General features: G+C 39.3%; 2 protein-coding genes across 6 annotated transcripts in view; one reads left to right on the top strand and one right to left on the bottom strand.

Annotated features, from left to right (window-relative positions):
* The window catches only part of LOC100791060 (exportin-7-A), a 96,140-nt gene that overhangs the window by 57,664 nt on the left and 13,979 nt on the right, over window positions 1-24,497 (top strand). For 4 of the 5 annotated variants that reach the window (XM_041006102.1, XM_014763096.3, XM_014763095.3 and 1 more), the window contains 10 exons: window positions 3,202-3,288; window positions 8,801-8,953; window positions 9,050-9,145; window positions 9,317-9,376; window positions 9,466-9,575; window positions 9,653-9,740; window positions 17,068-17,172; window positions 17,264-17,368; window positions 17,445-17,497; window positions 17,607-17,670. In XM_041006102.1, coding sequence (XP_040862036.1) covers window positions 3,202-3,288; window positions 8,801-8,953; window positions 9,050-9,145; window positions 9,317-9,376; window positions 9,466-9,575; window positions 9,653-9,740; window positions 17,068-17,172; window positions 17,264-17,368; window positions 17,445-17,497; window positions 17,607-17,670 — 921 coding nt within the window. The remainder of the gene's footprint in view (window positions 1-3,201; window positions 3,289-8,800; window positions 8,954-9,049; window positions 9,146-9,316; window positions 9,377-9,465; window positions 9,576-9,652; window positions 9,741-17,067; window positions 17,173-17,263; window positions 17,369-17,444; window positions 17,498-17,606; window positions 17,671-24,497) is intronic. The other variant, XM_041006103.1, reaches the window with a different exon arrangement.
* Window positions 17,681-22,541, bottom strand: LOC112998134 (uncharacterized). The gene is made up of 2 exons (XM_026124084.2): window positions 22,194-22,541; window positions 17,681-18,946 (listed from the first exon to the last, which is right to left on the bottom strand). The coding sequence occupies exons 1-2, from the start codon at window positions 22,539-22,541 to the stop codon at window positions 18,677-18,679; spliced, it is 618 nt and encodes a 205-aa protein (XP_025979869.1). The 3' UTR covers window positions 17,681-18,676.

Genomic DNA, 24,497 nt, shown 5'->3' with positions numbered 1-24,497 from the left:
GAAAGAGGCTTAGTCAGCACATCTGCCCACTGATCCAAAGCTGGAATATGATAGATGAAGAGCTTCATTGTCAGAACCTTTTCCCTAACAAAAAAAACATCGATCTCCATATGTTTTGGTGTGACTATGAAACACAGGATTATGAGCAATTGACACTGCACTCTGATTGTCACAGAAGAATAGGAGTGGTAAAAGGAACTTGCAACTCTGTTCGTAAGGCATGAACCCATGTTTGCTCCACAGAGGTTTCAGCCAAACTACGGTACTCAGGTTCAGTGATGGACAGTGCATTGACCTTTGGCTTCCGGGACCACCAAGATATCAGATTTGATTGAACCAAGAAAGATGGCAGCCCCTGAGGTGGAATGCCTGTCATCCACATCAGGCGCCCTATCAGCATCACAAAATGCACGAAGAGGTAAGGGCTTGGCAAGAGAAGCAGACTGAAGAAGTAACCCATGAGACAAGGTACCTTTGAAATACCTTAAAATTCTTTCAACTACTGCCCAATGAGATTCAAGAGGCTTGGCCATAAACTTACAGACTTTGTTAACAACAAAGCTGATTTCAGGTCTAGTTAAAGTGGCATACTGTAGTGCACCCAACACTGAATTGTATAAAGTTGAGTCTTGAAATAGATCAGCACCATACTTTGACAACTTACAATTAGAAACCATGGGAGAGGAGATGGAATGTGCTTCTGCCATGTGGGTTTTGTGAAGTAAATCACAAATATATTTGATCTGATTCATGATTATAGAGTTTCCAGGTAGATACTTTATCTCTAGGCCCAAGAAATAATCCAAGTGACCAAGTTGCTTGAAAGAGAAGGCAGTGTGTTTAGTAGTTAAATGCTGAATGAGAGGAGTAAAACTACCTGTGATGATAATGTCATCCACCTAAACCAGAAGATAGACAATATGTGATTGATGCTTGTAGATAAACAGTGAAGAATCACATTTACTGCCCACAAAACCAAACTGAAGAAGAGTAGACTTCAACCTATCAAACCACTTCCTTGGGGCTTGTTTTAAGCCATAAAAGAGCCTTATTGAGTTTACAACTCTAACTAAGAGAGTGCAGCTGTTAATAGCTAAGAGGAAGGTGCTGTTAGCAAAAGCTAACAGCTCTAACTAAACTGTTTTAACAGTTATACATATATATACTCTAATATGTCCCTTTTTTTAAGACTCTTTTCAAGTTGTCTTATGCATTAATTATTTTTTACCCAAATACCCTTAATTACTTTATAGTTAATGCTTCTTAGAATGTGGGTTTGGGTCTAACTTAACCCTAAAAGCTAGTTCATAGGGTGAGGGTTGCCCTCCACTTATATACTCTATCTTGGCACTATCTCTAGCCAATGTGAGACTTGAATTTTTCCCATTATACCTCCTCACACGCAAGCAGTTTTGGGCTTGGTGTGTAGATAACATGATGGGTGATCCTTTAAATGGATCTAGAATAGGTTTTGATACCATTTTATAATGTGGGTTTAGGCCTAACTCAACCTCAAAAGCTAGCTCATTGGGTGAGGGTTGCCCTCCAGTTATATATTCTATCTTGGCACTATTTCTTGCCAATGTGTGACTTAGATTTTTCCCAATAATACTATGTACTAAAAGATTAATGCATTATCTCTCTTATAAGGATTGGATAAGAATAACACACATTAATTAATTAAGTGGGAAAGTAATTAAGTTGAAAGAGAGAGATTATGAGTCCCAATATTTAATGGTAGTTTTGGTAAAATATACAAATTGTTTACAAATGTAATGCTACTAACTGTATTAAACAACTTTCTTAAAAGGCGTGAATTAGTTAAAAAGTCTTATATTTAGGGATTGAGGGATTATCTTTCACAAGAAGAACAAATCCTTATTCCACTAGGTGAAGTTGGCTATATGGATAACATGATTACATTAAAGACTAAATTTTCAAAGATATTATTCACTGTGAGATCCGTCTAATAACTTCCTCCAATGCCCTTCTTGGTCTCCCTCTTTCCCTTTTCACAGGATTAAAAAACATGCCATATTATCCTTACTGTTGCTTCCAATGGCCTCCCTTGTATGGGTCCATATCATTTTAACCGATCTTCTGTTCTCTTCTCATTGATTGATACTACACCAATATCTGCTTGCATATAACATCTCGTATCCTGTCCTTTCTTGTGTGGCCGCATATCCATCTTAACATTTTCATTTTTTTGAGCTTTGGTTCTTTGTGATTGATAGAAATTGAGAGAAAATGTAAAACTGATTTTGTTGATCAGAAAATTATCAAGCCAAGTTACAAAGGTCTGTGTCAGCTCTATATATAGAGACTAACAGAAACCTAACAATCTAACTCTATCAGTTAACTAACTGACTACAGTTAGTGACTCTAACTAAGTATCAGTTTGTCTGACAGCTGTCAGTTAACAATTAACACTAAGTAAAAGCCAACACTCTTTACTTAGTGGAGTAAGAATACTCTAATATAAGGTCAGTTTGGCGGTTAAGAGAGTAGGAGGGGATGGAGAGGCTGTGGGTTCGAATCCTTCCCACTAACAAAAATTAACAATTAACAATGGTCTGTCAAAAAACATAAAAACATCACCCATCTTTTCGCATACTTCTCTTCCTATCTCACTCCCCTTTGTAGAAATTGTTATAAAATCTTATTGCATAAAAAACATTAAAATTATTTGTTTTATTTATGTTGGTCTTAATTTAACTTGGGGCTTACTTTTATACTCACGTTAAAACATCTAGGGAATGTTTGATTTCGGATTGAAACAAAATGCTTGGATAATTAAGGGCATATTTTTTTTCTTCCCTTTTTTTTGTGTGGATAAATATGTTTATGGTTTGAGTGTTTTACTGAATGCTCAACTGCATTTTGACAATTTTCTTCGTGTTTCATGTTGTATCTTCCTAGTTTTAGAGGGAATCTTATTATTTTCCATGTTGCATTTTCTTTGTGTCTCTATTTTCTGATTAATTTTCTTTTTAGATTAAGATAAGTAGGTATAATGGAACTACTTCAACCTTGTTTGTCTTGACTGCACACGTCCTAGTCTCTCTTTTGATTTGGTTCACTTTAATTTGCACAAATAAATTTACCAGAGCCTCTTGGTCATGAACTTGTACTAGTATTTGCTATCTTGGTAAATAAAGGATTTCTCTTATCATCCTCCCACTTTGATTTCTGCTGCAGTTATCCGAACTTGTGAATGCTGAAGGCTATAGTGAATGGATACGCTTGGTAGCAGAGTTTACATTAAAATCTTTGCATTCTTGGAAGGTATGCATCTATGACTATTTAATATGTTCCTTGAAGGAACTGGATTATATGTTTTGTTCGGTAAATGACAGGATCTATGTGTCAGATATTTTGGAAACAATTTCTTCCCCTAGGGAATTAATGTCCAGGATAGCTAAACAGACAAATTAATGTATACTATTGTATAGTGGCTAATCATTAGCCTAGGTAGGTACATTTTCGTACTATAGCTGTTAAATTTAATTCAACATGATTGATTATAAAATATAGCCTAGGGAGGTACATATTCTAGTCTTCAACTTGGTATCTGAGCGGGATTGATCTTGCTCTGCTTTCTCTCTTGCCTCAAGTCTCTGGCGCCTTTTGCCGTTGCGGTTCAGACTGGCTAGACTGTAATCTTAAGTGCTTCGTTGTGGAAGGCTACCCCCTGATATTTCGGAGGCGAAAACCTCCATACATGTCGCAAAGCTCTCTATGTTCAATCAATTTATTTTACAGTTTAATAAAATTTCCCATCACTATTTCTCTATCGAAACTTAAACCAAACATATACAAAATAACTTACACTTTGTTCATGAAAAGGTTCTTTCCAAAGAAATCATTACCAAGGCTGTTAGCACAAACAATCAACTTGTTCAATATACTTGTTCCAAGCTTGTTACATTCAACTTATATGCTCCAGCTCTAGGTGGAGTGTTGGAAACAGTTTCTTTTCCTAGTTTCTAGGGATGCTCTGATACCAACTTATATGCCGCTGCACAAGCTGTTCAGTGGACATCCTATCATCTGTTTTGCCCCCACAGCAGGTTCAATATGCCTGTATCATTTCCCTCAACTACTTGCTTCCATGACTCAGTTCAAGCATCCTTCAAATGCTTTTAATTCTGTCCTTTCAAATAAAACTGCTGTAAATAGTCCTGTTGTAACCACAAGCTTCAGTTCAGGTCTCAAGAATGTTTTCTTGGGATATTTTGTAATGTCCTTCATTAAAACAACACCCCATACTAAAAAGAATATAAAATCACAAAATTATATTAGTCTGAAAATACCTCACGTATAATAAATAAAGTCAAATAAGTAAGTTTGTACTTAAATAAAAATATTATTCTCAAATATGGGCGTCTAAAAATAATCGACGCTAAAAGTATAACGTAATTAGCCACATTTGACATATTAACAAAGCTAAAAATGTATCTAAAGGTAACTAAGTCTTCAAGTCTCCTCAATTCCGACAGTTTCTTCCTCGTGTTTTGAAAACACTTTTAATGAGATGATTATCTTAGTAAATAAAACAATAATAGAGTATTTGTAAATAGTGTTGTTCTTAGCCGGTGTAGTAATCCGGAAAATCAACCATAGTATCTGCAATGAATTTAAGATAAGATTATATGTTTATATATATATACTCCAATAAAAATCATATTAAAACAATCATAATTCATGACATTCTGAATAAATAAAATATTTAAATAAACGACAACACTTGAAGACATTCAGATAAATATAACAGACACTACTTTGTGATTCATAGAATCACTAGACTCAATTCTTTGGTTCCCTGAACTAGTGTAGATCTTAGATTCTTCAAATGGTCTATGAGCTCATATTCCATGCAATGACGTCCCATTGTCTTCCCCCTCCCAAATGGAGGTATCTATAATAATTTCATCCCCATCTCAGATAAGGTATCCGTCATATAATTCAAAATTATCAATTTATGATACGAACAATACATTATTCATGTCTACACTCATATACAAACAGATACCAATGTAACCATTCAAATGCAAAACATAACACATTGAAAGCAAATTCAATTTAAATTAACATTAAATAATATATTATTATATTAGAGCAAAAGCATATAAGTTTATGTTTTTTATGAGCATCACATGATTTAAAGGAAAATGACTCCCATTCAAGTAAGTTTACGATTGAAAACCCTGTTAGCAATTTTAATTGAATTGGTATCAAGTAAATTTCCTTTCATCATTCTAAATAACTGGAAACACTTTTAATTTGTATTCCCCTTCCTATTTATCAACCCGGTACAGGAACAAGAAGTAGTAAATACATCGACATAATTTGTTATAGTCCTAAAAAATATAAATATCACTACTGCGACCCTTGTTTGGTGAAAAATAATTTAATCTTTGAAAATCATGCCTAATGGTTTCTCGAAAAAGTCTACTAGAATAATCAGAATTTCGTTGGTCCAAATTCTTTGTATCAAGGGGAAGATTTTTCAGAGGAAAAACTCTTCACATTGAGTTTGTCTCTCAGTTCTTCAAATCTTGCTGAGGAAAGTGGTTTGGTTAAAGACATCAGCCCACTGATCTAAGGCAGGAAGATGCATAACTAAGAGCTGTTTAGCCAAAATTTGTTCTCTTCAAAAAATACATCAATTTCCATATGCTTTGTTCTACTATCGAATACTGGATTATGTGCTATGGACACTGCACTTTGATTATCGCAATAAAACACAGGAGTGTTGAAAGAAACATGTAACTCTACTAGGAGAGTTCAAATCCAGGTCAATTCAGTAGATGTTTGAGCCAAACTGTGATATTCAGCTTCAGTGCTGGATCTTGCTGTGACTTTCTACTTTCGAGACTACCAAGATATCAAGTTTGAGCCAAGAAAGATGGCAGCCCCTAATTTGGAACGCCTGTCATCAATATCTGATGCTCAATCAGCATCACAGAAAGCATAAAGTGCCATAGGTTTTGAAATAGGAGCAGGTTGAAGAAGTAAACCATGAAACAGGATACCCTTGAGATATCTCAAGATTCTTTTAACCACAGTCCAATGAGAGTCCAAGGGATTAGCCATATACTGACAAACCTTATTAACAACAAAGCTGATTTTTGGTCTAGTAAGGGTAGCATACTGCCGGGCACCCACTACTGATCTATTGGATCATGAAATAAATCAGCCCCATGTTTAGACAATTTGCTGTTTGTAACCATAGGAGTGGAGATAGAATGTACCTTAGCCATTTGAGTCTTATGAAGCAAATCACGCACATACTTGCTTTGAGTCATTAATATAGATCTGTCAGGAAGATATTTAATCTCCAGCCCTAAGAAATAATCCAAGTGACCCAGCTGCTTAAGAGAAAAGGTTGTATTTAATTTTGAAGTTAGCTGCTGAATGAAAGAGATAGAACTGCCTGTGATGATGATATCATCCACATAAACTAGAATGTAAATAGTATGCTTTTGATGTGTGTAGATGAATAAAGAAGGATCAAACTTGCTTCCCACAAACCAATGCTGAGTTAGTGTAGATCTTATCTTGCCAAACCACTGCCTTGGAGCTTGCTTTAACCCATAGAGAGCTTTATTGAGCTTACAAACCAAGGATTTGCCTCCAACCTCAAAACCTGCTGGCTGATTTATATAGACAGACTCCTCAAGTAGCCCTTTTAGAAAGGCATTGTTGACATCAAGCTGAAATAATTCCCAACCTTGAGAGAGAGTAAGAGTGAGAACGACCCGAATTGTAACTGGTTTAACCACAGGAGAAAATGTCTCATGAAAATCAAAGCCATGAGCTTAATGAAAACCCTTAGCAACTAGTCTAGATTTGAACCTGTTAATTGAACCATCAACATTTTCTTTTATTCTAAAGATTCACTTGCATCCAATAGCATGTCTACCAGCAGGTAAGGGAACTAAACCCCAAGTTCTGTTTCTAGGCAGAGCATTACTCCTCTTGCATAGCTGCAAACCATTCTGAACTTTCCAGAGCCTGCTTTACACTTATAGGTTCAGAATGAGTAAGAAATAATGAAGGATGCAGCCTAGGATTATGTTTTCTAGATTTGGATCTAGTTTGCATAGGATGAGCGTTAGTGGGAATTGAAGTTGATGCAGATACAGACTCAATATGAAACACAGTATTTGATGGTTGAGAATGAGTGGAAGTGGATTCAGATGGTATAGAATCACTATGAGACACTGTATTTTATGACTGAGGATGAGTGGAAGTGGATTTAGATGAGGATTGGTTTGAGGCAGCAGAAAAACCAGAAGGAACAGAGGGAGCAGAAACAGAATTAGGGGGAGGCATTTGGGAAAGTGAAGGTGCAGGAGCTACAAAAGGAGGAGATAGGTCAGGATTAAGATTGAAATAGGAGTTAACATTTTGTGTAGGACTAGAGGATGAGGAAAATAGATCTGACTAAGGAAATCTCAATTCATTAAACAAAACATCTTTAGAAATATAAATTCTACCAGTTGAAGATAGACATTTATAGCCTCTATGTGATGAGGAGTACCCTAAAAATATACACTCTTGAGACCTAAATTTGAGTTTATGATAAGGTTTCAACAAAGGAAAACAAGCACAAGCAAATGTTTCAAGAAAGTGAAAATCAGGTTCTTTGTTGAAAAGAGTAACAAAGGGAATAGCAAAGTTGTGGGATGCAGTGGGTAGTCTATTAATCAAATAAGCTGCAGTGACAAAAGCATAATCCCAAAATTGTAGAGGTAAAGTTGCATGATGGAGCAATGTGAGTCTTAGGTCTACTATTTATCTATGTTTTCTCTCAATTACACCATTTGATGATAAGTGTGTGGGCAAATTAATCTGTGTGAAATACCATAGGAGGCTAATAGAGCAGAAAAGGATCTCTATTCACCCCCACAGTCAGATTGAACACTTTTTTAGTGTTAAGTTGAAGTTCAACAATTGACTTGAAATTTTGAAATACAGATGTAGTTTCAGCTTTGGTTTTAATAAGAAATATCCAAGTGTTTCTTGAAAAAGCATCAGCAAATGACACATAATATTTGAATCCAGAGTAGGAGGTTAGATGAGAAGGTCCCCATAAATCTGTAAAGATAAGTTCTAAAGGGGAATAAACTGAAGTAGATGAATGAGAAGACTACCCATGAGATTTTCCCATACAACAAGAGGCACAAAAATCTGAAATCATTTTATTAGATGACGAAATATTACACTGATCAAAAACTAGTTTCAGTACATGACTATTGGGGTGTCCTAACCTAGCATGCCAAAGATTAACAGTGCTAGGAGGTGAAACAATAGAATCTTTATTAGCAGTAGAAGATGATGTTGATAACAGCTGAGGTTTGTGGTCCTGAAGTCTAATGTTATGAAATGAATAGAGACCATCAGCACCTACAGCACCCTGAAGGAGCACTTTATTGGTCCCCTGTGATTTCACAAGACATGAGTGAGGATGAAACTCAAAGAAAACAACGTTATCTTTAGCAAATTGACTGACACTTAACAAATTTTTTGAAATTGAAGGAACATGTAATAGCTTATTAAGTTTGCAAGTAATATGAGAGTCATTAGGAGACACAAAAGATTGGAGAGCCATCTGAACTTAATAGTGTATATGTGTGTATTATTCATCTTTTTTACTGCTTTTCTCAGCTTTAGGAGGATTCTTTGTTCTACTGGTGTTTTCTTAATCTTCCTAAAACACACTATAAAATGACTGGATATTATTAAATATAAAAAGTAACTTCTATTAATGCATATATATTTTGTCTTTCAGTGGGCTGGCAGCAGTGTTTACTACCTTCTAAATTTATGGTCTAGATCAGTGACGTCTGTGCGGTACCTCAAGAGTGACAAACCTAACCTGTTAGATGAATATGTGCCTAAAGTTATTGAAGGGTTTGTATCATCAAGATTTGATTCATTGCAGGTCAGCTGTTTTAATACTCCATATAGGCATGCAAAAAAACATAAGTCAATCAAATATTTCTTGTCATTTTAACTTTTAATCATACATTTGTTGCAGTCTGAACTATCAGATGAACTTGGTGAAAATCCTCTTGACAATGTTGAAGTACTTCAAGATCAGCTTGAATTTTTTCCTTTCCTCTGCAGATTCCAGGTTCGTACTTTTTCATGCTTGTTAATTATACATCATTTCAGTACATCTAGTACTGAAGTTTTATTAATACTATCAGATTTTTGCAGTGCAAAAAAAAAAATTATATGATTGCTTTTAATGATTATTAGTTATCTTCAATTTTAGAATCTGTATTGATTCATTGAATTTCAGTATGAAAGTTGCAGTTCGTATTTGATGAAGATAGTGGAGCCTATCATGAAAAGCTATATGGTATTTTTAGTAGTTCTTCATGATTTGATTTAACTTTGTTATAATGTTTTAATAAAATATTCTGATTTGATTATATACATTTTGTGTAGAACGAAATCCATGTGGATAGTTATGAACTCTCTGTAACTGAATCCAAACTTGCTTGGTTCACACACATAGTTGCTGCAATTCTCAGAACAAAACAGATTTCTGGTTCTAGGTAGTTTGCTTTAACCATTGCAGTAAAATCAGAACTGTTGCACAGTAAAATGTTAAGCTGTCTTTTATTTCTTACAGTGGAGAATCGCATGAGATACTTGATGCGGAGATTTCAGCATGTGTTCTGCAGTTGATTAATATTTGTGACAGTGGGTTTCACAGTAAGGTATGTCCGTATGTGCCTATTTGGGAATAAGATTGGTATAGCCTATAATATTAAAAAGTCTGCAAGTGTTGTGGTATGTGCTTTTTTCTTGTTATTTTCTGTTTACTATGCTTGAGTATTTATTTATTATACTTTTAACATTATCTTTGTGTTCATTTCGTGGGTTCTGATTCATTATTTAAGATTCTATCTCTTGTTTTGCGATATGATTTACTGAGGAGAACTTGGTGAGATTACTCAGTATAACTATAAAATTGTTTTTTCTTTGGTAACGCCTTGTCCAAAAGTATTAGAGTATAATTACTCCATATGTAATTTTCTTTTGTAAACATATTATTAGCTTTAGTAGGTTATCTTAACTAACTCTTAGTTAGTTGATAGTTAGTGTTGACAACTAGCACACGGCTATCTCTAGTATAAATACCTCTTATCTACATTCAGAGTTGAGTTTGTTCAATAACAAACACTCCATTTCTGATTTTCGTTTTCTCTCTATTCTCTCTATCTCTATTCCTGAAACCTTTTAAAAAGCAACCTCAAATGGCAATTTAGTTCTTTTTCTTCCTCATGTTTACCATTCACTTAGATGTTATTACCATACTCTTGCCACATAAAGATGCCTCTATTATTCTTTGATCATGGATTCTTAACATAACTTAATTCTTTCCAAGAGTCCCTTAAGATAAAAAGAACGTGATTGAACTTTATTTGCTTGAGCTTGTGAATGGGTTCCCCACATTTGTAGTCTTTTACAAGTTGATTTTTAGCAAGTCATATAAAGCTACATAAATTTCACAGAATTTAGATAAGTACTATATCCTTCCATTAGAGTCTAGATGTTTACAGCTTTAACCTTCTATCATCTGTATTTAAATGTGCGATAATACTACTACCACCACTAGCAATTATTATTTGATTATACTAATCTTATTTACCCGTTTAACTATATTTAGCATATTATCATTATTATTTAAGTAGGGACTGGTATATTACAATTTTTAAGGATTGGTTTGAGCACTTCTAGTTATGAACAATCTAGTTGACAATGTCAAGTAGTGTGAGTGGGTGGAAGAGGTGTAGGGGCTGTTACCGAATTACTGGCATGTGTGTGGGTAGCTCACAATTGATTATATATTAAAATGAAGGGTGATAAGAGCAGTTTCTTCTCAAGGTAGCTCACAATTGATGAATTATTATAAAGTATAAACTATCAAGACCAACTATGTTTTTAAGGTGCCCCTCATGAAATTTTTATGATTTGACAAAACAGAACTTGGCATTAAATTTGAAATAGGCAGTTATATTTAGCTGATTTACTGACTCAAGAGGCACAATGTGGGTCTTAGGTTTTTCGAAATACACCCCCTCATGCTCGACATTTATGGGCTTAGTGTGTGGATAACATGGTGGGTTGCCCTTTAAAGGATCTAAGATAGGCTTTGGGACCATCTTGGACTTAATTCAACCCCAAAAGTTAGCTCATAGGGTGAGAATTGCCCCCCCCCCCCCCCCAACTTAGATACTATATCTTTGCTTTCTGGAGGTGATTCCTGTCCTCTAATTCAGGAATATCCACGCCCTTACCAATTGGTGCTTTCATTGATCCCTCTCATTGCCGACAGCACCCGTGCCCATACCCTTTCTCGTTTAGAGGAGGCCGTGACCCTCCTAACCCAAAACCAGAACACCCTCACCACCACTCAAAACGCCCTCCACTCCCGGCTAGACAAGGTTATCTCACGCCTCCAGTCACTCGAAGCTTCTTCCCCAGCCCACTCACTGCGACCTTCCCCTCCCCGATGAACCTCGATGTCCCTCAGTTTGACGGTAGCAACGCACCAGCCTGGATTTTCAGGATAAACCAGTTCTTTGATTATCACCGCACCCTTGAAGAGGAGCGCCTCCAGGTAGCTTCCTTCTACCTTGATGGGGCTACCTTGAGCTGGTCATCGTTCCTACAGGCCCTCGAACTACGCCTCGCTCCGTCCCTCTATGACGACCCCCGTGATGCCTTGTTCAAGCTTTCCCAACTAGGCACAGTGTCCGCTTACCTCGTCGAGTTTGAGTCTCTGGCCAATAGGATTGTGGGTTTACCCACCCCTTTCCTCCTCAGCTGTTTCATTTCTAGTCTCTTGCCCGAAATCCGCCACGAGGTTTTGGCCCTGCAACCCTTGTCCCTCGTCCAGGCGGTGGCTCTTGCCTACCTCCAGGAGGACAAACTTTTCGATGCCCGCCGTTCCTCTTGTCCCAAGCCACCTCCCCATATCCCTCAACCCATCACCACCCCACCTCCGGCCACAGCGTCTCCCCCTCTTTTGTCACCTCCACCCAAAACCACTTATAAACGACTCACCCAAGCTGAAATGGTGTCCCGTTGTGAGCGTGGCTTGTGCTACAACTGCGATGAACGCTATGGTCCCAATCATCACTGTCGAGCTAAGTTCTTCCTTCTAGTTTCCTCTGAGGAAGATGATGATGCCTAACCACCTGACCCCCCTGACCCTTCTGAGCCCATTTCCCATCACCACCACCTACAGACCACAACCCTACCCAGCTCAGCCTCCACACGTTGTCCGGCCACCCGGCTTCAGCTACGTCTAGGGCTACGACGTCATCATCCTCGTGGACGGTGGTAGCACCCATAACTTCGCCCACGACTGATTGGCTTATTTCCTCCACTTGGTTCCCCAATCGATCCCTGCCCTGGCCGTCATGGTAGGCAAATGGCACCGAGATCAAGTGCGACAAGGTTTGCCACAATGTCGCCGTTCCGATTCAGGGTCGAGTGTTTACCCTAGACTTGCACGTCATGGCGTTGGGCAGTACTGATATAGTCTTAGGAGTGGCCTGGCTCAAACTCTTGGGCCCAGTCACCACTGACTATTCGCACCTGACCATGACCTTCAAATATAACAGTGAGCCCATTACTATTCGGCATCGATCTTGGCCCATTTGAAATACACCACGGCCAAGTCCGACTCCTGGTCAACACGCACAGGGTCGCAGCCCTGTTTCACATCAAGCTCCAGGAATGAAGTCTAGCCCCTTCAGCTTCACCTTCCACACCCCCTCCATTACGTCCTCTTCTCGCCAAATTTTCCCACCTCTTCCAAACTCCGACCCAGCTACCACCACCCCGGCCAACAGACCACGCAATTCACCTAGAACCCAACTCGAAACCGGTCAATGTTTGTCCTTACAGATACCCTTACTACCAGAAACGGGAGATTGAATGGCAGGTGGACGATATGCTCCGGTGTCAGCTCATTCGCCCCAGTCGCCGCCCGTACTCCTCTCCGGTGCTGCTGGTCAAGAAGAAAGACAGGACATGGAGATTATGTGTAGACTACCGCGCACTAAATACGATCACTGTTAAGGATCGATTTCCACTCCCAACCATAGACGAGCTTCTCGATGACTTGGGCAACTCCTCTTGGTTCTCGAAAATGGACCTTGCTCAAGGCTTCCATCAAATACATATGGTGGAGCACGATGTTCCCAAAACAGCTTTCAGGACGCACCAAGGACACTATGAGTACGTCGTGATGCCATTTGACCTCTGTAATGCGCCGTCCACGTTCCAAGCCACGATGAACAAATTATTTCGTCCATTCATTCGCAAATTTGTGCTCATCTTCTATGACGACATCTTGGTTTACATTCGAGATTTCCAAGCTCATCTCGAACACCAGGACTGCGTTTTCCAAACTCTACAACAGGGTGAATTCCATTTGAAATCTTCCAAATGCATTTTAAGCCAACGGCTTATTGAGTACCTCGGCCACTTTGTATCCTCCTAGGGAGTGGAACTGGACCCCTCCAAAATTAAAGCTATGTTGCAATGGCCAGTCTCATCCTCTCCCAAACAGTTGCGCGGGTTCTTGGGCTTGACCGGGTTCTACCGGCGATTCGTCCACCACTACGCCCAAATAGTGGAACCACTCACCCAGCTTCTACGGAAGGACAAATTTGCATGGTCCCCGACGGCTCAAGCTGCTTTTGACAACTTAAAACAGGCCATGAGCGTCACACCAGTGCTAGCCCTGCCAGACTTTAGTGTCCCCTTTATTGTCGAGATTGATGCCTCTGGTTTCGGCATGGGAGCTTTGTTGATGCAGAGGGGTCACCCAATCGCTTATTTTAGCAAGCAATTCTGTCCTAAACTGCTTCGATCATCAGCATATATCCATGAACTGCACACCATTACCACTGCCGTGAAATGTTGGCGTCAATATCTCCTGGGCCATGCGTTTGTCATCCTCACTGATCATAAAAGTCTTCGAGAATTAATGACCCAACCTGTGGAGACTCCAGAACAGCATGTGTATCTCGCGAAACTCCTTTGCTGCAATTACACAATCCAATACAAGGCAGGGCACAATAATGTGGTGGTGGACGCACTCTCACGCCTACATGAACCTGGGCATACGACGGAAGTTTTTTTGATTGTCTCCATGACAGGGGCGCATATGAACCTATGCATCGGAGGAATTCCATAACTTTATGTATCGCGATCGCAACGAGCCTTTGCAATGCCCGGAGTTTGAGATCAGAGACAACCTCTTGCTTTACCAGGGGCGCATATGGATTAATCGAGCCAATCCCTTCATCCCTTTTCTCCTCGAAGAGTACCACAAATCTCCGCTAGGTGGTCACATGGGGCTGGCCAAGACTCTGTGTCGTCTTCGACAAAGTTTTTTTTGGGAAGGCATGCGCCGTGTCGCACAACAATACATCAAGCAATGTCAGGATTGCTTGCAAACAAAATACAATACCCAGAAACCGGCGGGCCTCCTCCAACCAATTCCGCCACCGTCATGACCCTGGGAAGATTTGGCCCTCGACTTCATTACTGGGCTACCCAATTCGCACGGAGCCACGGTCATTATGACCGTCGTTGATCGGTTCTCGAAGGGCCCCCATTTCGGGTCTTTGTCGTCCCACTTCATGGCCCATACGGCGGCCCAACTCTTCATTGGACTAGTTTCCAAGCTCCATGGGTTCCCTCGGAGCCTAATCTCCGACCGTGATCCTATTTTTGTGAGCAAATTCCGGCGGGAACTCTTCAGATTATGAGGAACCAAGCTGTGCATGAGCACAGCTTACCACCCTCAGAGTGATGGTCAATTAGAGGTGCTCAACCGCGTCGTCGAACAATACCTCTGCAGCTTTGTCCACGACAAACCGACCAAATGGAGCAGATTCCTCAGCCTTGCGGAATGGTGCTACAATACCTCCTACCATTCTTCCACTGGCTTATCTCCATACGAGGTCACGTACGGGAAACTGCCGCTCGGAATTCCAGACTGCCTCCTTGGTTCTTCCGCCGTCAAGGCCGTCGACTTCCTTCTCACTTCCTGCCAAGATATGTTCAACGCCCTCCACCAGAACTCGAACGTTCCCAAGCACGAATGAAGAACTCGGCTGACCACCATTGTCGACAGGCCAACTTCGCAGTTGGCTACTGGGTCTATGTGAAACTGAGACCTTACCGCCGAACATCAGTCGCTGATAAGTTTCAGAAACTTAGGAAGCGCTTTTATGGCCCGTATCAGATCACCGAATTAGTGGGCAAGGTAGCTTTTCACTTAGCTTCGCCACCAACTGCTATGATTCATCCCGTGTTCCACTGTTCAAAGCTTATGCCCCATCATGGCCCCCTTGTAACAGCACAATCCCTTCCACCATCTTCATGGGACAACAATCCTGTGATAGAGCCGCTTGTCATCTTGGATCACAAATGGGATGATCAGGACCCCTCGGTACTGTCAGTCCTAGTCCAATGGGTTGGTGTGCAGCCCGAGGATGCAACTTGGGAGAATTGGGCCGATCTCCAAGGAATCTACCACCTTGTGGACAAGGTGCTTCCGGAAGGAGTAGGAGATAGAGTAGCAGCTACAAGACCCAAGCGGACCATTAAGAGACCACTGAGTTAGGAAGAATACATCCACTAATCACTCAGCAACAGAAACAGAAGGACAATTTAGGAAACTCACCTTTGAGTAGTGTTGGCCTTCCTCATTGTGAGTATCTCCATCGTGGGCGTGTTTAGCACCTTCGGTTTTGCTTGTCCCCCAAGGATAGTAATTAGTTTTGGCTTGTCCCCTGCGTGCCGGCAAGACTGTTAGGATTAGTGTTTATCTTTTTCATTTCAAACATTATAAATATATGTAATGAATCAAAAGGAAGGTATTGAGAATTTCAGCTATTCTAATTTCTTATCTTTGCTTTCTGGAGGTGATTCCTGTCCTCTAATTCTGGAATATCCGTGCCCTTACCAAAATTTGTGGGAGAGCTGACAAGTGATAGTGCCACAAGAAATAATGTCATCCTCTGGCTTGAAAGCGTCCGAACCTACTACTGCAATCAGGAGGAAACTGTATGCAAGAGCAATATGAATGTGGAAATTGAGTCCTTGATCACGAGCATAACTAGAAGTGGTTTGAAAATGCCGAAATGGACTTGTAATGGAAGGTTGCATTGGATGATCAAACAGTTAGATGAAGCTTGAATGCTGGAGTATCTTTAGTGGGAGCTTGCGCAACATTAATTGACAAAGCATCTAAAAACGTGGTGTTCATAAATTTGTTGATGTGAACCTTGTATCAATAACACCTGATTGTGCTACTATATAGGTGGGGTGGCATTGTAACAGCCTCTGGCTACTGCCAGTTTCATGTAGGGTGGTGGGAGTTGTCCAGAATTGCTCTGCAGAGATTGACTATATCATGCTGAGCAGAGATTGACTGTCTAGCAATAAAGACTAAACGTTTACCTTCTTTTCTTGTTGAGTTATTTTACATTCTTGTTGTTCAATGCAATTTCAAAGGTATAACCAAGTTCTAACACATTTGATTTTGTATCTATTACAACAACATTAAATTCATATCTCATTCGATGGGATTCACTACATGGATCAATTCAAGTTATTAGGCACCATCGCAATTCCTTTTTGATGATTTCTTGTAAATTTTTCTTAGGTCTTCCTCTACCTTTGAAAAAAGCATAATAAATGTTAAAGGAGTTACTTAGTAAAATTTGTCAAACTGAAACATTCAAGATCTTTGCTTTATATTTTTTCCCTTGATGAGTTACTTACCTAGGTTGTTTAAGTTAAGAATTTGACTTATACACCAATTACCTCCTTTTAGTCTTTACTTGTTTAATTGTGTATTTTGAAGATTCTTTCTTGTGTCTTTATGTATTGATGTTAGCATGAGGTTGTAATTTTTATTTTAAAGAGCCATCCGTCTTGAATGCACTAAAGTCTAGTTCTATTCGTTAGCTTCTTATCTTGATATTCATTGATATCATTCGATAAATTCAGAGGTATGGAGATGTGAGCAAGCAAAGACTTGATCGTGCTATACTAACTTTCTTACAGCATCTTAGAAGGTGTTATATTGGTGATCAGGCTGTGTATTCTTCCAAGGTAGGAAGGAGATTGGAACCTATTTTCCTTTCAAATTTCAAATATTGTTAACAAGGACAAGTCTGTTTCATTTTCTTGAATTTAATTGCAGCAGTTATATACCAGGCTATCTGAACTTCTTGGACTGCATGATCATCTCCTACTACTAAATGTTATTGTGGGAAAGATGACTACTAACCTAAAGTACTACACTAAGGTGATAATTGTAAACATAATAATCTTTTGCATTGCTGTTATTATTAATCTCACAGCATGAGAATTTCTATGTGCAGTGCAAGGAGGTTATTGATCATACCTTAAATCTCTTTCTGGAAATGACATCTGGGTTAGTTTGGTTCCATCTCAACTTCCTTGGAGTGATATCATTCATTATTTATGTAATTTTATAATTTGATTGTTATATATTTTATTGGGTAAGGACTTTGTTTTTGCAGATACATGTCAGGAAAACTGCTTCTTAAATTGGATACTGTTAAACACATACTATCGAATCAGAATGTGAGCTGCCTCTAAATCAATAAGGACAAGATGCATTTTTTATCTCTGTGTTGCTCTTTTGCTTTTGTGCTATATACTGTTTGAAATTATATTGTTTATGTAGGGAAGAAGAAAAGGAGAGAATAAAGACTCTAAATAACACCGATTGTGTATAATGATTATTACAAAACAAAATGCATTACTAAATAGTGCTAATTCCTATTTATACTGGTACTCAAAATCCTATTACTATTTAAATAAGAAAACAAACCATGAAATATAATGAAAAAATGGAAGTCACTACTTTGAAAATCTATTCGCGACCAATTATCCCCAGGAATGTCTATGGAATCATATGCAATGTTTGTAAACCTCGAACATATATACATTACGGGATACTACGCTTGGAAGGTTCAAGCCTTTAAAAAAACACTTGGAAATAAAATATGGGAATTATATTAGAGGTCGTTGTGAGTCAAGCACAAATGATTGTTGAAAAAATATGGGAATTATATTAGAGGTCATTGTGAATCACGCACAAAATGATTGTTGAAAAAATGAGAAGTCACAAAGCAGCAATGACGTGTGATAGTGACTGCTGATTGATTGCCAGCTAGAATAGAAGTCTTCAGTCAGTAGAAAATTCACTATTGGAAGAACAAATGAACACCCTAAAAGAGTCTAATGGCACAGCCAGGTATATCGACCGCACTGAATGCCTAGAAACAGCTAAAAGAACTCACCAGGTGTTATGAACAGCAAGGATAATCCTAGAATTCGAGGACTAGGGTCCTCCCAAAGAAAGGATTAAGAGAGGAAAAGGATTCTATTATTTTCTCTGTTCTCTATTACATACTAAGCATCCCTTATATAGAGGCACTAGCCAAGGGTGCTGCTACGGAAACAGAAGGTGCTAGAATGCGAAAAGAAAATAACAGAAAAATGGAAATGGCGACAATGCAGTGCTTCACGATGGGAAGCAACATGCCGACAGCATATTCCCTATGAACAATATCCTCCTGACAGCTCAGCACCCTCTAACAGATTCTGAATCTGTTAGAGGGAATCCACCAGGTGCTTGAGTGATTCTGCTTTTGGGTCGTTGGTTTGTGCCCTCAGTGGTGCTTTTGCTGGTTTGTTTTCTCCCTCCTAACATTCTCTGGCCCATCAAAAACACCTTGTTGTCAAGGTGTTGGGGCTTCAAACCATGACTTCCAAAAGTAATACCGGTATCCCAAGGTCTGTCCAGACGAAATACACCTGGTTTAGCTGCTGTCCATAGTGCTATTAGAGTATGCTGTTTGTCAACTGTGAAAACAGCACCTATCTTAGAGTTGGTTAGAATCAGTTAGAGTTGGTTAGGTTCTGTTAGTTACAATCTGTTACAATAATAGAACAGAGGTCTATATATACCTTTTTTATAACCTTCTGTAATCATGATAATCAATAAAATTAGCCTTTATGTTCAACAAATTTTCTCTTCTTTCTCTTTCTCTCTCAGTTTATTCAACATGGTATCTAGAGCCATTTTTTTCAAATTCCTAGTTCCTTTACAAGGTCCTATGTTCTGTGTTCATGACTTCCGCTCCTTCCAGTTCAGTTCCTCAATCATTTCCCAACTCTGTGGCTGAAAAACTTGATAATTCCAACTATCTTCATTGGCGTTAACACGTTGAACCAATTATCAAGTCACACAGATTGTAACGTTTCGTGGTTAATCCAATTATTCCTCCTCGTTATCTCACAGAAGATGATCGTGTTGCTGATCATATCAACCCTGATTATGAAGCCTAGGAAGTCCAAGATCAAACACTCCTGTTATGGCTACAGTCAACTCCTTCTAAATCAGTGTTGTCGCGTGTTCTTGGTTCAGATCATTCCTATCAGGTTTGGGATAAAATTCATGAGCATTTTAGCCTTCACATGAAAACTCAAGCACGACAGCTCCGCACTACCATGAGAGCAGTTACTCTTGACGGCAAAACAATTGAGGAGTACTTGCGAAAAATCAAAGGGTTTGTGGATGAACTTGCTGGTGTTGGTGTCTCTGTTCCTCATGAGGAATACGTTGACGTGCTGCTTGAAGGACTATCGTCGGATTACGCGTCGGTGGTTTCTGTTATCGAAAGCAAAAAGCGAACTTCGTCCATCGCAAAGATTGAAGCGTTGCTCTACGGACATGAAACTCGACTCATGCGCTACAACAAAGAAGCACAAGTGATGAACTTTGCTTCGATAAATTACACACAAGGGTGTTTGTTTCCAAACACCTATAAAACCGGTGGTTCTCGCGGTGCATATGGTTGTGGTGCCTTTTCGGAACGTGGTGTGGACTGTGGTGGTGGTGGCTCCAATTGAGGTCATGGTGGTGGACGATTTGCAAATTTTCAATGTCAAATATGTCTCAAATTTGGGCACACAACTAATGTTTGTCATTTTCGGTCTGATGTGACCTTTCATCCTCATGAATCTTTAACTTTCATTGATCCCACTACATTATAGCTTATCCCATACTCTACTGGTTCAGTCAGAACCTCAAACACCTGGGTTAATTCGAATTCTAAGAATTTTGGTCTAAGTCATAGTCAACTCAGTGCCATGCTCACTAGTTCAACCTCTCAAGGGAATGGGCAAGCTAGTACCACCTAGATTCCAGGTTCTGGAGCCCGCTTTCATGTAACTGGAGACTTAAAATATTAAACCATTCACCCACTTTGATGGACCAGATCAGATATTCATAGGCAATGGTGAAGGTTTAAGTATTTCTAACATTGGTTCTGCATCATTTATATCTCCTAATGATGTTAGCATAACCTTTAAACTTCACAAGTTACTACATGTTCCTTCAATTTCGAAAAATTTGTTAATTGTTAGTCAATTTGCCAAAGATAACTTTGTTTTCTTTGAATTTCACCCTCATGTGTGTCTTGTAAAATCTTAGGAGACCAATAAGATCCTTCTTAAAGGAGTTGTTGGTGCTGATGGACTTTACTCCTTTCATAATCTCAAGCTTCAAGAGCGTCCTTCACTGCTGATGTCTGCTGTTTCAAGTGCTGCCTCTCCTAGTTCAGCTCTCACTATTAATAATAATAGTTCTACTGTAATATGTAATTTTGTTTCTTCTTCTCTTAGTATTGCTAATCTCTAGCATGCTAGGTTAGGGCATTCTAATGATCATGTAATGAAACTTGGTCTCAGTCATTCTAATGATCTCTGGCATGCTAGGTTATGCAGTTTGGTTTTATTGGAAGCAAAAGTGATTCATCTTTATTCATTTTTTGCCAACAAATGCATGTTGTTTTTCTCCCGGTCTATGTGGATGATATCATTCTGATAGGTAGTTCACCTTCACTAATACAGTAGATTACATACAAATTAAACACTGCTTTTTCATTCAAGCAGCTTGGTCATCTAGATTATTTCCTGGGTCTAGAAATCAAGTATCTACCCAACAGTTCTATCCTTATGACTCAGACCAAATACATTAGAGATTTACTTCACAAGACTAACATGGCTGAAGCTCACTCTATCTCTTCTTCAATGGTATCCAATTGCAAGTTGTCTCGACATGGTGCTGATGCATCTTGTAGTTGGTGCATTACAGTATGCTACCCTTACTAGACCAGAGATAAGTTTTGCTGTCAACAAAGTTTGCCATTTATGGCTGCTCCTTTGGATTTTCACTGGACAGTGGTAAAAAGGATATTAAGGTATCTGAAGGGCACTTTGTTTCATGGTTTGCTTCTTCAACCTACATCTGTTACAAAGCCCTTAGTTATTCGAGCTTTTTGTGATGCTGACTGGGCATCAGATGTGGATGATAGGCGCTCTACCTAAGGGACTGCTATTTTTCTTGATCCAAACTTAATCTCTTGGTAGTCTCGAAAGCAGAAAGTTACTGCCAGGTCTAGTACAGAAGCTGAGTATCGCAATATAGCTCAGACTTCAACTGAATTAACTTGGATTCATACTCTGCTAACAAAATTGCGAGTTTCATTCACTACTGTTATTTTTTGAGATAATCAGAGTGCAGTTTCTATTGCACATAATCCAGTTTTTCACAGTTGTACCAAACACATGGAAATTGATGTCTTTTTTGTAAGAGAGAAGATTCTGGCCAAGCAGCTTACTATTATCCATGTTCCCACTCTAGATCAGTGGACTGATATTCTCACCAAGCCTCTTTCTGCATCGCAATTTGAAGTTCTTCGAGGCAAACTCAATGTGAAGAGTGTTTCTCCTAAAAACTCTTCCCCTTGAGTTTGAGGGGGGTATTAGAGTATGCTGTTAGTCAACTGTGAAAACAATTCTGTAAACTAATTGTAAGGGTTGTTAGCTTTTGCTAACAACACCTATCTTAGAGTCGGTTAGAATCAGTTAGAGTTGGTTAGGTTCTGTTAGTTAGTTACAATCTGTTACAATAACAAAACAGAGGTCTATATATACCTTTTTTATAACCTTTTGTAATCAACTTTTGATAATCAATAAAATTAGCATTTATGTTCAACAAGTTTTCTCTTCCTTCTCTCTCTCAGTTATTCAACAAGTGCAAAGGCAGTTGGTTGGCGCTTGCGTGCGACCATGGCAGTCCAATAGGACTCAGGTCCCATCTCAAACAACGCCATGTCTCTATTTTCCCAAGGCTTGTCATGAGGAGCTATTCCATGGCCATTATGAAGAACAGTGCTGAAGAGGTTGTCGAAGGAAATGGCGGCACGAACATGACTAAGATGGGGAAGATGAAGAGCAGGCATAGGAAGCGGAGCCGGCAAGGGTGCAAGGAATGGTTGCACGGGTGCAAGGAATGGAGGCACAGTTGGCATGGGAAGCAGAGCCAGTGATGGTGCGGGACTAGGTTGCATGGGTGCTGAGCATGGAGGCAGAGTCGGCATGAAAAGCAAAGGCTACGGTGGTGATTGCTCGGAGGAAGAAGATGGGAAGTGTTGAGTAGCATTGCGAAGGGCCAACCGCTGAAGAAGGTCGTCAAGTTTGGTGGGCATGGTGTCTACGACAGCGGTGAATTTGAGTTGACTGGAAGTAAGTTCTGCGATGGCCGCTTCGATGCGGTCCATAGCAAAGTCAGCCATTGATGCTCAATGAAAGCACCAAATTGTTATGAAGAGCAAGGATAACCCTAGAATTCGAGTACTAGCCGATACATTGTTGTCGTCCCGGGAAACCATGTTTGCTAGTCTGCAAAAGAAATTGATAAAAGCCCAGGATCGAATGAAGCATTTTGCGGATAAGCATCATAAAGAGGTTAGTTTTGCGGTGGGTGATAACGTGGTGGTCAAATTACGACCATACCGCCAATCCTCAGTCACCAGAACGTGGTGGTCAAATTATGACCATATCACCAATTTGCGGTGGGTGCACCCAGCAACACCCTTCCATTAGTGGTTATTGTACCTTTTTGCTTGTATTTGTCTGGTTGTGCCCTACAAGTGCCTATGTATGCAGTATGCACCATAGGAAGAAGATAAGAAGAAAATATTTAGCCTTCCCTCTCTGTGTGTATTTCTCTCTCTTCCTGCATATCTAACACCAGGCATGAGTGGTTAATACACTACAGAATGCAGTCTGTTGGATGAGGGGAATTAATGAGGGAGGATGTGTAAGATGATGATATAATAGGGACCTGCAATATATTAGCACATTAAGTCCCTAATTTGGCAATTTTTGGGTGTTTTAACTGCATAAAAGTGAACTATTTAAGTTCTTATCCTGTAAACTAACCTTTTAATATTCATACTAATCATCTATGAAAATGGCTATCCACTTATAATTTGTTTAGACCACTAACATATGGGATTAAATTGCATCTGTTAAATGTTTCATTTTTTTGTGTATAACCTGGAAAGAGGTTTGAATTCCATTCTTGACCCCAATTTCCCCTTAGAACCCACCTCTTATGTGTCTGTGTGTAATTAATATGTATATATAAAAGGTGAAATGGTACAAATAAAGGGGATATTAAGATTTTCTCCCGAACAGAGACAAAAGTAATTTAGAATAATGAAATGTGCTTACTGGTACAATAAAATTGTGCAATCCCTCTGCATATTTTACATGGAAACTGGCTTGAAAATACATTTTTTGCCAAGTTTTGTATCCAGTATATGGGTTGAGTCTTGGGTTTGAATTTGTTGACAAAAACTCAAGTCCCTCATCAGCTAGAGATAAGGCCACAATAGAATGTATAAGTGGGAGACAAATCTCACCCTATGAGCTAGCTTTTGGGGTTGAGTTAGGCCCAAACCCACACCATCTGGTTTTGAACACTCCAACAAGCAGCTGGTTTGCAAAATAAACAAGGCAATCTATGGGCTTAAACAAGCCCCTAGGGCCTGGTATGATAAACTTAAGCAGACTCTGCTCTGCTGTTTCATTTCACTCCCAACAAGTGTGATCCCTCCCTATTTGTATACTCTACGGCAGCTTCTAGGGTGTACATCTTAATTTATGTGGATGATATCATTGTCACAGGAAATGACTCTAGACTGATTAAAACACTGGTGACTCAGCTAAACAGTGTATTTTCCTTAAAAGATCTTGGAGATCTTGATTACTTTCTAGGGATTGAAGTCACTCATCATACTGATGGGTTAGTCTCTTACTCTGACTTAGTCCTAGTATCTTAGGGATCTACTACTAAGACAAAGATGGATGAAGCTAATCCTATTGCCTCTCCCATGGTTGGAGGCTGCAAACTGTCCAAGTCTGCTTCAGAAAGGTTCTCAGATCCCACACTTTACAGGTCTGTGGTTGGGGCAATGCAGTATGCCCACTATAACGAGACCAGAAACCTGTTTTTTTGTGAATAAGGTGTGCCTATTTATGTCTAACCC

This window comes from Glycine max, chromosome 10, assembly GCF_000004515.6.
Source record: "Glycine max cultivar Williams 82 chromosome 10, Glycine_max_v4.0, whole genome shotgun sequence".
Classification (NCBI taxonomy): Eukaryota; Viridiplantae; Streptophyta; class Magnoliopsida; order Fabales; family Fabaceae; genus Glycine; species Glycine max.
The sequence above is the reverse complement of the archived record's forward strand: the minus strand, read 5'-3'. Positions and strand labels throughout refer to the sequence as shown.